The following is a 13,263-nucleotide window of genomic DNA, read 5'->3' on the forward strand; positions in this document are numbered from 1 at the left end:
GTCACTCTGCGGCCTGTGAACTACCAACAGCTTTTACATTTTTAAATGGTTGGAAAAAATCAAAAGAGGAATATTATTTTGTGAAACAAAAATTACATGAAAGTCAAATTTTATTGTAACATAAATAAAGTTTTATTGGAACCTAGCCACAACCATTTGTTTACATATTGTCTATGGCTGCTTTCAGACAGAGACCGTAAGACTCCCAAAGTCTAAAATATTTACCTTCTGGCCCTTTAAGAAAAAGTTTTCTGATGCCCTGCTCTAAGATGTTAGAGAGTTAATGTGTTATGTGCTCAATGGGATTTAGTTCAGAGGAAGGGACAAAGCAATGGAGTTCAGGCGTTGTCGGCAGGCCTGCAGAGGAGACGCTGGGTGGGAAGCTTTTGTGATATCCTTCCAGTTAGAAGGGCTGAGGGGAGATAGATGTCTAGTCTTGTAGGTGGGGCTGTGCTTCTGTCCACACTGGGATAGGGGGCATGGAAATGGTGGGATTCAGGCCTATGACTCATTCTAGCTGCACAGACAGCAGGATTCAGGAGTGGATTAATAACTCTTAGTGAGCGTATCCCACTATTCCACCAGCTTCCCTGCCAGGCTAGTGGCAGTGATTTTCCTTTTTGTTTTTTGGCTGTGTTGGGTCTTCGTTGCTGCGCACAGGCTTTCTCTAGTTGTGGCGAGCAGTGGCTACTCTTCGTTGCATTGCGGTGGCTTCTCTTCTTGCAGAGCACGGGCTCTAGGTGGGCGGGCTTCAGTAGCTGCAACACGCGGGCTCGAAAGTTGTGGCACACAGGCCCTAGAGTGCACGGGCTTCAGTAGTTGTGGCGCGTGGGCACAGTAGTTGCAGCGTGCGGGCTCTAGGGCGTGCAGGCATCAGTAGTTGTGGCGCACAGGCTCAGTAGTTGTGGCTCCCGGGCTCTAGAGCACAGGCTCGGTAGTTGTGGTGCACAAGCTTAGTTGCTCCATGGCATGTGGGACCTTTCCGGACCAGGGATCAAGCCCGTATCCCCTGCATTGGTAAGGCAGATTCTTTTGGTTTTTTTTTTAGTTAATTAATTAATTTTCATTTATTTATTTATTTCTTTATTAATGGCTGTGGTGGCTTCTCTTTGTTGCTCAGCACGGGCTCTAGGTGCATGGGCTTCAGCAGTTGTAGCACGCAGGCTCAGTAGTTGTGGCTCGCAGGCTCTAGAGCACAGGCTCAGTAGTTGTCACGCACGGGCTTAGTTGCTCCGTGGCATGTGGGATCTTTCTGGACCAGGGCTCGAACCCATGCCCGCTGCATTGGCAGGCAGATCCTTAACCACTGTGCCACCAGGGAAGTCCCTGGCAGTGATTTTACCTGAAGCCTTTAACGTTCCTGGAGTCCTGCACAGCCTCCCCAGTTGGCCCTGAGCAGCACATTCATGGTTCACCTCTCTCATTTCCACAGAATTTGCCTTCTGCCGGGTGGACGCCTCCATCGCACTGGATCTGGCCCTGGCTGTGCTGTGTGACCTGCTCCAGCAGTGGGACCAGCTGGCCCCTGGACTCCCAGTCCTGCTAGGATGGCTGTTGGGGGAGGGTGATGACCTCACGGTCTGTGTGGAGAGCATGCATCAGGTAATCCTGGGGTGTCCGGGCAGTGGAGGTGGGTGGGAGTGATCCTACACCCACCGGGTGCAGCACTTCCAGGCTTACATGGGCCTGATGTGCCTGCTGAAAGCGTGCTTCTGGGTGCTCAGATTACAGAGCGGCAAGCAATTAGGGAGTCTCCAAATGGCCCCAGCAGCCCGCGGGTGCTGCTGGGGCAGCTCTCGTGCTGGCCTGTGGAGTTCCAACGGTAAGCCCCTTGGAAGAGGCCCCTTGGAAGTTGAGAGTTTAACTATGGAGGATGCTTATTCGTCAACATTGGAGTGACCAGGGGCTCCCCATGGTTAGGTTTGAAGGTGAAACACTTCCAGAGAATCAGGTTCCTTCCAGGGTCTCTGCTGCTTGAAGAAAACTATGAGCCCCTCCAGGTGGGGGTCAGTCAACAGATAGGGAAACTGAGGACCCAGATAAGCAGGAAAAGCGTCTTGGGAACTGAAATTTCTCTCTGCCAGTGTCTGACTCAGCTGGCCTTCTTGGCATCCCCGGCAGGCCAAGAGTTCAAAAAGCAGCCTGTTTATGGGAAATTAGGAGACAAGATAAAGTGTCTGTGATAAAATGACCTTGAAAATCCCCAGCATTATAGAAATTTGGTTTCATACTGAGAGACTAGTGTCTCGTGTTTGTCAGTTCTTTGCTCTTTGCTGATCAGATCTCCCTTCCTCTCTCCTCTCTGATTTCTAGATGCACCTTCAGGTCTAGGGCCCCCTCCTGTGTTGAGGTCCCCTTTTCAGCACCAAGCCCCCAAAATATCTTGGCTGAGAACCACAAACACATCTTTATCAAAGGTCATGTTAAGTCTGGGGGAAAAAAATTTCTCTCCAGTGGAGAAGTACGAGTGAAGATAGAAGGTGACCTTCAAGGCTGCAAGTGCTGTGTGTACAGGGGTGTTGACAGGCGAGAGTGAGCCCTCTGTCAGGTGGGGAGGGGACACACTGCTTCTGCATCTGCCAGGACTCTGTTCTGGACTGGGGCCAGTCAGCATCCCTGTAAGGTTGACTTTTGGCTTTTTCATCGGACTTAGGTGGAAGACTACCTGTTTGAAAAAACAGAAGTCAACTTTTGGGCTGAGACCCTGATCTTCATGAAATACCTCTACAAGCACCTCTTCCGCCTCCTCTCCAAGTCCAGCTGGCATCCCCTCAGCCCCGAGAGGCTCTGTCATCTTCAGAGGACAGCGTCAGAGCAATGCCACCTCCTTTCCCAGCTCTTCAGAGAGCTGCCACCAACTGCTGAGTTTTTGAAGACGGTGGAGTTCACAAGACTGCGCATTCGGGAGGAAAGGGCTTTGGCTTGCCTGAGGTTACTGGCGTTTCTGGAAGGAAAGGAAGGGGAAGACACCCCAGTTCTCAGGGCTTTGGACTCTCCTGCAGCAGGGAATCAGTTAACTCTTCCAAGAACAGAAACGGCTTGTTGAAGAAAGACGACTTGTGGGGTTGGGGGTAGGGTGGATTGTTCCCCCAGTCAATCTGCAGGAAAATGTTGAACAGAAACTTAAGCGTCTTCTCCCCTTCACAACTCCCCCACTTCTGTGAGTCTAGTCTTCTGTCCTACAGAGGACTTTTTCTTCAGTTCAGTCATTCAAGGCAGCCTCGTTTATTGCAGCTACTGTAGGACGTGAGGCTACCACGTTGAATATTGACTCTGTTCCCAGGTGCAGGCCACCTGCAGGCCTGAATTAGCCTTTTTCATCCCCCAGGACCTCCAGTGTCCAACCAGAGCCGGCCTACATTTTTCTCTGAATTGACTACACAGAGTTGGGTTTTAACACATGATTTTCCCCCCCTTTTCTGGCTAGTTGTGGGAGCTGGATTAGTTGGCAAACAGCCCACTTGGTCAGAATTCCAAATTTTATTCGATTTTAGCAAAGGCAGAAATATATTCCAAATGTTGGATCCTGGGAGAATTAAGGATCGACTTCATACAAATAATTTTGTTTTTACTGTCTGCATGTTTAAGCCTTCAGTGACCTACACATGCCATCCTAATTATTAAAAGAGCCATTAAGAGCTCCTACCCCCCTCTCCCCACCATAAAAAGTATCTGTGCTATTGTTAGTAAAACAGATTCACCACCCAGTGAAATCATAGACTCTTGGCTGTTAGAAGGAACCTGGGGAAAGGAGAGTCAGAATAAATGACTTATTTGATGCCTACACTGTTTACTGTCATTTTCTTGGTGGCAGTAACAAGAAGATTCTTATTTAAGATGCCAGAAAACTTCTATCCATTTCAGTGATTTAACCTGGAAACCTTAAAGGTTTTCTGCTTTTCTAAGTCCAGCCCTCCCCTCTTTCTCAGACACCCAGCAGGTGTCGCTCTTGCATACGTTTTGCTGCTAGTTTTGTTTTCCACTGGCTTACCGGTTTTAATTTATAATTTCAGAGTGAAGTGTTACCCAAAGACAGTTATCTTGAAATTCATAGCTTGGATGGGTCATAGCCTCATCCACATTCATTTTTCATCCTAGTTATCTGAAAGAACCATTTCAGTAATCCTATGTACACTTGGCCCAGCTTTTTAGGGTCTGTAAATACATTTAAATACTTCTCAGGTGAGCAATCAGAATTATTTTATTGATGTTTGAGGGTCTGGAGGGGCAGTTTAGAGGGGAGAGGGTTTGATATGATCATTTCCTACTACAGAAAGACTTATATTTCAAATATAATTTGTTTCTCTTTGAAAGAAAACCACCTAACACTAAAAAATAGAGCCTACTAGAAGAATAGAGAAAGGTCTGTGTAGGAAGAAGTAAGGAAAGAAGTTAACTTAGTGTCCAAAGTTTTGCCCTAAAGAGACAGGAAATTCCCTGGTGGTTTTGCACTATTCAGCTCAAAATGTGTTTTCTGTGATCCTGAATTAATAACCTGGTTAGGCATCTGTGTAGCCCACACTTGATGGAAAGTTGCCAACTGAACATTTCTTTTTGTTCTGAGAAGACGTGGCTGGTGAGAAGTCAGGGAATTGGCACAATGTGGTGATAACCATGGTAGAATAATTATGAAACCGGCTCCAGCAAAGCCCAGCTCACTGGAAAAGGCCAGCATTCCTTTTTTCTCCATTTAAAATGAAATAAAAGCAGTTACATAATAATAAAAATATTTTCTACCAGCAGGTACTCTGTACCAAAGCATGTACCATACCATGTTTACATGTTAGCTCCAAAGTCCTTCTACCAAGCCTGCAAAGTGGGTGTTCTCATAGCTGTTGAGAATTACCCCAGATTTTGATCTTGGCTGGTTGTAGCCAGCCTGAGAGCACAGGAGAGACAGATGTTTCCACTGGTTTTTGTATCTGAAATCTTGTCACTGACCTCCAATAGCACTGGTGAGGGAAATTGCTGTTTCACACTTTCCTGATGCATTCCCACGGGAAACTCAGAATACCCCACTGTCAGGGCCATCCTCAGACTCTTGTGCTGTGGTTCATTTCAACAAAGAACAAAACAGCATCAGGATTCTTGGGTATTCTAGGCTGTAAGTGTCAGCCATGGTTGCCCAGCCTTGTCTAGGGGCCAGTATAGGCCGGGTGGCAAAAGTGAAGCAGTCACATCTTCTGAGGTCACTGCCCTTGGCTCCAAGCTCGAGGGTCCAAGATTTGGTGACCCCTCAGCTCTGCATTCACGATTCTGTAGACCTCCACCCATCTGGCCATACTCCAGAGGCCTGGCTTTCTCCATTTTTATGCTTTGTCAATTTGTTTTAATAAATAAGATGGAGTATACTTATCTTTTAAAAACCTTAACAAATAACTCATTTGCACCTTGACAAAGGTGAGAGATGAGTAAAGCAGGAATTATCTTAGTTTTACAAAGAAACCCAGGTGCCAAAGTGATTTTGTGATTTGCCTGAAATCACATGGCTTATAAGGGACAGGGCCTGAACTCCAGCCCTATGTTTCCGATCCTGAAGTCCTTGCAGCCCTATGCTGACTCTAGCTCTCTGGGTGGGTGAGGAGTGCAGCAATGGGCTCTGCGTGCAAGCTGAACTCTAAAGAGGTTTCCTGAGTGACAGGCCTGGCTCATTCCCTCCCAGGGTAGCTGAGAGAGGGAATGAGCGCCGCCGAATGGAAGTAAGCACAAGGAAACAGCCAGAAACAAGATCAACTGGGCAAGGGGGCGTGGGTCTCGGGAGCTTCTTTCCCTGGCGGGTACTGGACCTTCCAACTTAGGCCCAGTTACAACCTAGGCTGCCAGGTGTGCGAAATCACGGGCCCCGCTCCAGCTTTTTTGGCAGCATATCCGTAGACGCGGAGTGAGAAGTGTCCTGGACCGGACTCCAGATCTGCCCCAGTGGGGCTGACAGTGGCCTTAGCTGCACTGGGCGCTAGGCGGGGGTGTCTGCCCCGTACCCGGAGGGCGCCGTTGGCAAAGAGCATTTCCCAACGCGGGCTTTTGGGGTGTGGGGCTGGCAAGAGAAGGAAACCGGGGCGAGCCCACCAGGCGCATCCTCGGTGCCTAGCCCAGCCTGGCTGCGGGTCGGCCTCAGCCGGAGCCCCCAGCCCACAACGAGTTAAGGCGGGGCGCGGCGCCCTCAACGGCCCGGGAGTTAAGGGTCTAGGAGGGCGCGCCAGGCCAAGGCTGCGGCGGGAGGGCGGGAGCCTCGGCTGGCAGCTGTACCACAACCCCCAGGAGGGCAGGGGAAAGCCGGACAGACCAGCAGACGGACGAGGCGTTGGGAAGTGCCTCCATGCCTGCGCGGCTCTCCTGGCCTTTCCTCCCGTCCTCCCAGCCGGCTCCCCCGCCCGGGACGCCCCGCGCCACTCCGCGCCTTTGGCCCTGGCTCAAGGTCTTGTGATGTGATTAGCAAAGCCAGCGCCTTGTCCTCAGACACTCAGCCCTGCCCGGCAGGGCTCGGCGCTCAAGCCCTGTTTACTGCAGGCTGGGCGGGAAGAGGGGCGGAGGAACCGGCCCAGGCTCCTCCGGGCGAGACTGCCTGCCCTGGCAGCCTCCCGCGTGGCCGCTCCGGCCCCACCCCCACCGCGTCTCCACGTGCAGTCGGGATGGAGCCACTACCGGTCAGACTCGGGCCCAGAGTCCCCGCCCCCCGGCCGGAGCTCCCTTAGCAAAAACAGCCGGGCCGCGCGGACGGTTGCAATATTCTTGCATTTTGCAATTCCCGCGCCCAGTATAAAACCGAGGGTGGGAGAGAAAAGCTCCGCAAATTCGCCTAGCAGGACCGGGCGGGGAAAGACACGTCCAGGGCTGCAGAAACCCGGCCACGTTAAATGTGCTGGGGATTTCCAACAGTACAGCCCCAAAGGAGTGGAGCCGTACCTTCCCGCCGCCACCCAGCAGCACCCATCTGGGCCGAGCTCTCCACGCCGCCCCGGGCGCCCCAGCGGCCAGCCCCGCCCCGAGGCCTCTCCGCCCCCTCCCCCAGAGGAAAAAAATTGGCGGCGGCCAATGGGAGGCCAGGAAGGCGCCTGACGTCCGCAGGCCGGCGGGCGGCGTTGCCTGGAGACCCCGGCGGGGTCAGCCTTCTGTCCCCTCCCCGCGGCAGGCCCGCCCCGCCGCTGCCGCGCTCCGGGGCTCTATATAGGGCGCGCGCTCTCGGGCGGCTGAGTTCCAACAGTCCGCGAGCTGCAGTCGGCTCCGCGCGGGGGGGGCGGGCCGGGCACCCCGGGGCGCGGAGGAGCGCTCTAGCTTCACTCTCCTCTCCCCCCACTCTGCACTCCCGGGCACCCTCAAACCAGTTCAAGCTGCTGCCCCCGCTCCCTCTTTTCTGGCCCCCCGCAAACTTTCGGTCCCTCCCCCGCCCCTCGCCCGTTATTCGTCGTGGCTCAAGCCCGGCCGCGCCGCCCCGAGGGCTCCTCCGGACCTCCCAGCCTGCAGCTCCGACCATTACAGGATCCAGAAACATGTCGACCACACTTCTGTCCGCCTTCTACGATATCGACTTCTTGTGCAAGGTACGCGGAGGAGAAGGGAGGGAAGAGGACGGGCAAGGAGGAAGCCCTTGGAGTTTTCAGGCTTGGCCTTCTGTCCTCGGCTTTGGGGGTCCTCTTCCCTCCTTGACTTTTTGGGCTTGGGAAAAATGCCGGAGTTTGCAATGTGTGCTCGAACCTTGTGGACGGGGAGAAGGAGCGGGGAGGAAGGGCAGGAGGGAGTCGCTGTAGCTGTTTAGTTTCTCCGCAGCCGACCACAGCCACGCTTGCCCGGGGCTTCCCGGACGGGGTTTGCGCCGCCCAGGCCGGCGGCCCACGACTGAGGATCACATGTCGCAACCCAGCGCGGCCTAGGGTGGAGAGTCCGGCTCCTCCCAACGCAAACTTGATTCTTGTGCGCGTGTAAGGGTGGAGGTTGGGGGCCGAGTCGAGATCCGAAAAAAAAAAAGAATTGGAGGGCTGGAAGTGGTTCTTCTGCAGCTCACCCCAACGCATCCCTCTCCTCTTCCCACTTTTCATCCCTTCCCCGCTACCCTCCTTTTTGGCAGACGGAGAAGTCCCTGGCCAACCTCAATCTGAACAACATGCTGGACAAGAAGGCGGTGGGGACACCCGTGGCCGCCGCCCCCAGCTCGGGCTTCACGCCGGGCTTCCTCCGTCGGCACTCAGCCAGCAACCTGCACGCGCTCGCCCACCCCGCGCCTAGCCCCGGCAGCTGCTCGCCCAAGTTCCCGGGCGCAGCTAACGGCAGCAGCTGCGGCAGCGCGGCGGCGGGCGGGCCGGCCTCCTACGGCACCCTTAAGGAGCCGTCGGGGGGCGGCGGCACGGCCCTGCTGAACAAGGAGAACAAATTCCGGGACCGCTCATTCAGCGACAACGGCGAGCGCAGCCAGCACCTCCTCCACCTGCAGCAGCAGCAGCAGAAGGGGGGAGGCGGCTCCCAGATCAACTCAACGCGCTACAAAACTGAGCTGTGCCGGCCTTTCGAGGAGAGCGGCACGTGCAAGTACGGCGAAAAGTGCCAGTTCGCGCATGGCTTCCACGAGCTGCGCAGTCTGACGCGGCACCCCAAGTACAAGACGGAGCTGTGCCGCACCTTCCACACCATCGGCTTCTGCCCCTATGGGCCGCGCTGCCACTTCATCCACAACGCCGATGAGCGGCGGCCCGCGCCGTCGGGGGGTGCCTCTGGGGACCTGCGCACCTTCAGCGCTCGCGACGCGCTGCACCTGGGCTTCCCGCGGGAGCCGCGGCCCAAGCTGCACCACAGCCTCAGCTTCTCGGGCTTCCCGTCGGGCCACCACCAGCCCCCGGGGGGCCTGGAGTCGCCCCTGCTGCTCGACAGCCCCACGTCGCGCACGCCGCCGCCACCCTCCTGCTCCTCGGCTTCGTCTTGCTCCTCGTCCGCTTCGTCTTGCTCCTCGGCCTCGGCTGCCTCCACGCCCTCGGGCGCCCCGACGTGCTGTGCCTCTGCGGCGGCAGCGGCCGCGGCCGCGCTGCTGTACGGCACCGGGGGCGCCGAGGACCTGCTTGCGCCGGGCGCGCCCTGCGCCACTTGCTCGTCGGCCTCGTGCGCCAACAACGCCTTCGCCTTCGGCCCGGAGCTGAGCAGCCTCATCACACCTCTCGCCATCCAGACCCACAACTTCGCCGCCGTGGCCGCCGCCGCCTACTATCGCCAGCAGCAGCAGCAGCAGGGCCTAGTGCCCCCCGCGCAGCCCCCGGCGCCGCCCAGCGCGCCCCTCCCTGCCAGCGCCGCCGCGCCGCCCTCGCCGCCCTTCAGCTTCCAGCTGCCACGCCGCCTGTCCGAGTCGCCCGTGTTCGACGCGCCTCCTAGTCCCCCGGACTCACTGTCTGACCGCGACAGCTACTTGAGCGGCTCTCTGAGCTCGGGCAGCCTCAGCGGCTCTGAGTCCCCCAGCCTCGACCCCGGCCGCCGCCTGCCCATCTTCAGCCGCCTCTCCATCTCCGACGACTGAGGCAAGAGGGCGCTAGTGAGGAGGAGGAAGGGAAGGTCGTTCTGGGGGTGTTGGAGGGCGCCCCTGCTAGGGGCAGGGAGGCTCGGGAGTGTGGGGGGCTGACCTCGGCCACAAGCAGACTGCAGGCCGCACCGAGCACTTGGACTCGAACTTGTGTGCCGGGAGGGGCCCCCACCCCTCCCCTTTCGGTTTCCTCTTGTTTTGTTTTGTTTTTTATTATTATTTTTATTATTATTACGAAGTTTCATTCTTGTTGAGCGAAAAAAAGCCTACGAACTTTTTGTATTGAACAAAATATTCACAACAGAGCAGTTGTGATGCGAATAGAACAAAAACCAAACACAAACTTTTTTAGGTCTCCGATGAGTTTGGGACTTTAGGAAAAATCAACCCGGCACCAGCAGCTACCAACCACCATTCCATATCTTCACTTGCAAAGCATTAGTTACAGTCCAGATGTGGGGACTCTTATCTTGAGAGAGGTTCCTAATTGTCTCAGACCAGTGTAAACAAACAAGCCAGCCAACACCTTGCTAAACCTATAAGCTTTTAGAATCCAATATTCTGCCAAGAATATGCCTTGATAGTAGACCTCAGCTCCATGGGTGTTTTTTGTTTTTTAACAAAGTTATATATGTCTGGAAGAAAAAAAACCTTGCATTCCAAAGTTTCATACTGGTTCCTGGTTTCATTGCCACCACTTAGTGGATGTTTAAGTTAGAACCGTTTTGTCTGCTCTTTCTGGAAGCCTTGGGCAGAGCTTAGTTTGTAATTGTTGGGGAATAACTGCTGAATTTTTAGCTGTTTTGAGTTGATTCGCACCACTGCACCACAACTCAATATGAAAAAACTATTTAACTTATTTATTATCTTGTGAAAAGTATACATTGAAAATTTTGTTCATACTGTATTTATCAAGTATGATGAAAAGCAATAGATATATATTCTTTTATTATGTTAAATTATGATTGCCATTATTAATCGGCAAAATGTGGAGTGTATGTTCTTTTCACAGTAATATATGCCTTTTGTAACTTCACTTGGTTATTTTATTGTAAATGAGTAAAAAAAATTCTTAATTTAAGAGATTGTATGTAATATTTATTTCATTAATTTCTTTCCTTGTTTACGTAAATTTTGAAAGATTGCATGGTTTCTTTACGGAAATCTTATCTTGATGCTGTGGAAGTAGTTTGAGGAATATCTTATGAGTTTTTCTTAGAATGTATCATGGTTGTAGCCCATCCAACTTTAAAAGAAAAAAAGTGACCACATACTTTGCAATCAGGCTTACATGTGGCATGCTTTTCTCATTCCATCTTTATAAATCAGCAGAAAATGGTTTTTGTTTGCTTATTCCACCAGTTCTACTGTGACATACTCTGCATATAAAGACATGTAGCAATAATGGGGGGGGGAGGGTAATCTCACAGTGCCTTTGGAAGGGCCAGAACTTGCCTTAAATCTTCCTCAACCAAATAAGTATTTTGTCTATTAGTGCTTGAGAGAATTTGAATGTAGGATGGGTTCAACTGCACAAAAGGAAAAGATTTTTACCACTTTTTTTTTATATAGCTATAAAGTGAAGAGGCCACCTCTTAGTGCTAAAATGATATGTAGTACATGAATATGCCTTGTTTAATTACAGAAAATTCCAAAACTTGTACTTTTTTTTTTTTTTTTCCGTGTGGAAAGGCAGGAATGCTTTCCTGGACAGCGGATGAATGAGCAGTAGATGTAGTTTGTTTGTACGTAGGTACAGTTGGAGCACTATGTATGTATGTATTCTGGACTACTTTGACAGAAGTAGGTATTTGAATGTAACAAGGTTAAGTCAACTTGAGTTGTAATATATTTGGGGAATCAGTTCACTACAAATTGTGACTGTAACATTGTACTGTAAATGTTTTGTAGTTTTCCCCCAATAAAACTTTTGGGAAAAAAAGGTATTGATGTGTAAAATAGCTTCCTTTTTTAAATGGGAGTATCTAGGTTTGTACCTTCTCACCGCTGTCAGGCATTACCCAGGTCTTAGAGGGATTGGGGGGGGCTAGGGTTTAGAGAGCTGGCAGAGCCAGAGTTCAGAAGAGCCTGTCCCCCTATATATTTTATATACAAGTTCTTTTAGCTGAAAGAAAGTAATTTGGACCGTCAAGGGCATTAGTTAGCTGTTCTCTTTGGTAATAAGATGCATCCCCGTGTTGGCTGACTGGTGGCTGGGCCTGGTTGGGAGGCCTGAGGCGTGGGGCCTGCCTGTGAGTCACCAAGCAGATCACGTGTCTGCAGTGGCAGCTGAAGGTCTGATTTTTTTTTTTTCCACTGGGACGCACAGGGAACCAAACTGCTTGGGTGAGGAGGGTCTTGCCAGCCCGTGGCTGAATTGGGGATGGGGGCTTAGGCCCAGCCTTTCCTGGGCCGGAGAACCAGGGTTTGGCCTGGACTTTGGAAATCCTGGTTGTGTCCTTGTCCACAGAGGACAGAAAGAGAAGGAAGATGAAACAGGTTAAACTTATATCAGGGTAATGTTTATGTGGACGGCTTCCTCTGGGAGTGAGCACACACGTTATTTATGCAAAAGGATTAGTGTCTGTGCTTGAGACAACTGTAAGCGGCCAGAAAGCAAATCCAACCCAGGTCTGGAAAAAAAAAAAAAAGCATCAGTCTGTCTGCTGATTCTCACACAATTGAACAAAACCTTAGTATGGTTCTTTCCTGCAATCACTTTAGAAGTTAAAAAGGTGGTTCACAGGGCTTCCCTGGTGGCGCAGTGGTTCAGAGTCCGCCTGCCGCTGCAGGGGATGCGGGTTCGTGTCCCGGTCCAGGAGGATCCCACATGCCACAGAAGCGGCTGGGCCCGTGAGCCATGGCCGCTGAGCCTGCGCGTCCGGAGCCTGTGCTCCGCAACGGGAGAGGCCACAACAGTGAGAGGCCTGCGTACCGCAAAAAAAAAAAAAAAAAAAAAAATGTTCATAAATCAATTCCTGTTTTTCCTTCTCTATCCCGCCCCCGCCAACACACACGGAGTTCAGACTATTTTTTTCAAAGTAAGAGATTTAGCAAAAGTTTTGTTTCCTCATCTACAACATATGGGCTCTATCACCCATACTTGCATCCCTTCGACCCTGTGTTTGCCTGTGTTCGCCGGGGTCTCCCGGGTCTCACAGCTGAGCCTGATGGGGAGGGCGCCGTCGGTGAAGCGCGCCAGGCCCCGGGCAGCTGTTTCACGTTAACGATGATTGCGCTGGTGTTAACCGGAGCGTTTTGGTGCTGGGCGCGCGCTGCCAAAGGGGATGGGAAACAGTTTCAAAGTTCTCCCAGATGCCGGCCCCTGGCTGGGGAGGGGCGGGTGGGCGGCCTCAGCAGCGGGGGAGGGGAAGCCTGAGGCCAAGGAGGGCTCGATGAGTGAAGACCCTGCAGGCTCGTAGGCCTCTTCACCATAAAGAATGTACAATGGCGAGGAAAAGTCTAAAATGTGGTGCTATATAGGCCAAACTGCATTTCAAAGGCCTTGTTTCCACTTCATTCCAAGACATTTTTCTAAACAAGTGCTTTTGATCAACTGGAATGTTAGACTTCTTTCTGGGGTAAGCCACATTCATTTTTAAAAATTGGTTTGTCTGAAAGCCCAACTGCTAAGAGCTGATGTTTTTGTATTTTAGACCCAGTGGAGCGTGGAAAGCTGGGGGGAATCATTCAGAAATTTTCTCTTGCTGCAGATCAATGGAGGGTATGTGGGTCATTGTCTTTCTGCAGCGGCTGGAATTAACAGC

The 13,263-nt window shown here is 52.2% G+C and overlaps 2 protein-coding genes across 6 annotated transcripts in view; both read left to right on the forward strand.

Moving 5' to 3' along the window:
- The window catches only part of THADA (THADA armadillo repeat containing), a 313,719-nt gene extending 309,935 nt beyond the window's left edge, over window positions 1–3,784 (forward strand). For 3 of the 5 annotated variants that reach the window (XM_027113258.1, XM_027113257.1, XM_027113259.1), the window contains 2 exons: window positions 1,433–1,602; window positions 2,654–3,046. In XM_027113258.1, coding sequence (XP_026969059.1) covers window positions 1,433–1,602; window positions 2,654–3,046 — 563 coding nt within the window. Of the gene's footprint in view, window positions 1–1,432; window positions 1,603–2,653 lie in introns of those variants that run through there. The other 2 variants (XM_027113256.1, XR_003434060.1) reach the window with 2 other exon arrangements.
- A 3,185-nt stretch (window positions 3,785–6,969) lies between these two features.
- ZFP36L2 (ZFP36 like 2 zinc finger CCCH-type) lies at window positions 6,970–11,442 on the forward strand. Its single transcript, XM_027113262.1, has 2 exons — window positions 6,970–7,538; window positions 8,063–11,442. Exons 1-2 carry the CDS (start codon window positions 7,488–7,490, stop codon window positions 9,491–9,493), a joined length of 1,482 nt encoding a protein of 493 aa, XP_026969063.1. The 5' UTR covers window positions 6,970–7,487; the 3' UTR covers window positions 9,494–11,442.
- The last annotated feature ends 1,821 nt before the right edge of the window (window positions 11,443–13,263 follow it).

Source organism: Aethalodelphis obliquidens, unplaced genomic scaffold, assembly GCF_003676395.1.
Source record: "Aethalodelphis obliquidens isolate GAN/ISIS:26980383/991018 unplaced genomic scaffold, ASM367639v1 scaffold12, whole genome shotgun sequence".
Lineage (NCBI taxonomy): Eukaryota > Metazoa > Chordata > Mammalia > Artiodactyla > Delphinidae > Aethalodelphis > Aethalodelphis obliquidens.

Bases quoted from the DNA above. Each gene is read 5' to 3' on its own strand.
- ZFP36L2 (XM_027113262.1), top strand. From the start codon at position 7,488: ATGTCGACCACACTTCTGTCCGCCTTCTACGATATCGACTTCTTGTGC. The intron at 7,539-8,062 runs GTACGCGGAGGA...CCTTTTTGGCAG, and splicing joins ATATCGACTTCTTGTGCAAG to ACGGAGAAGTCCCTGGCCAA.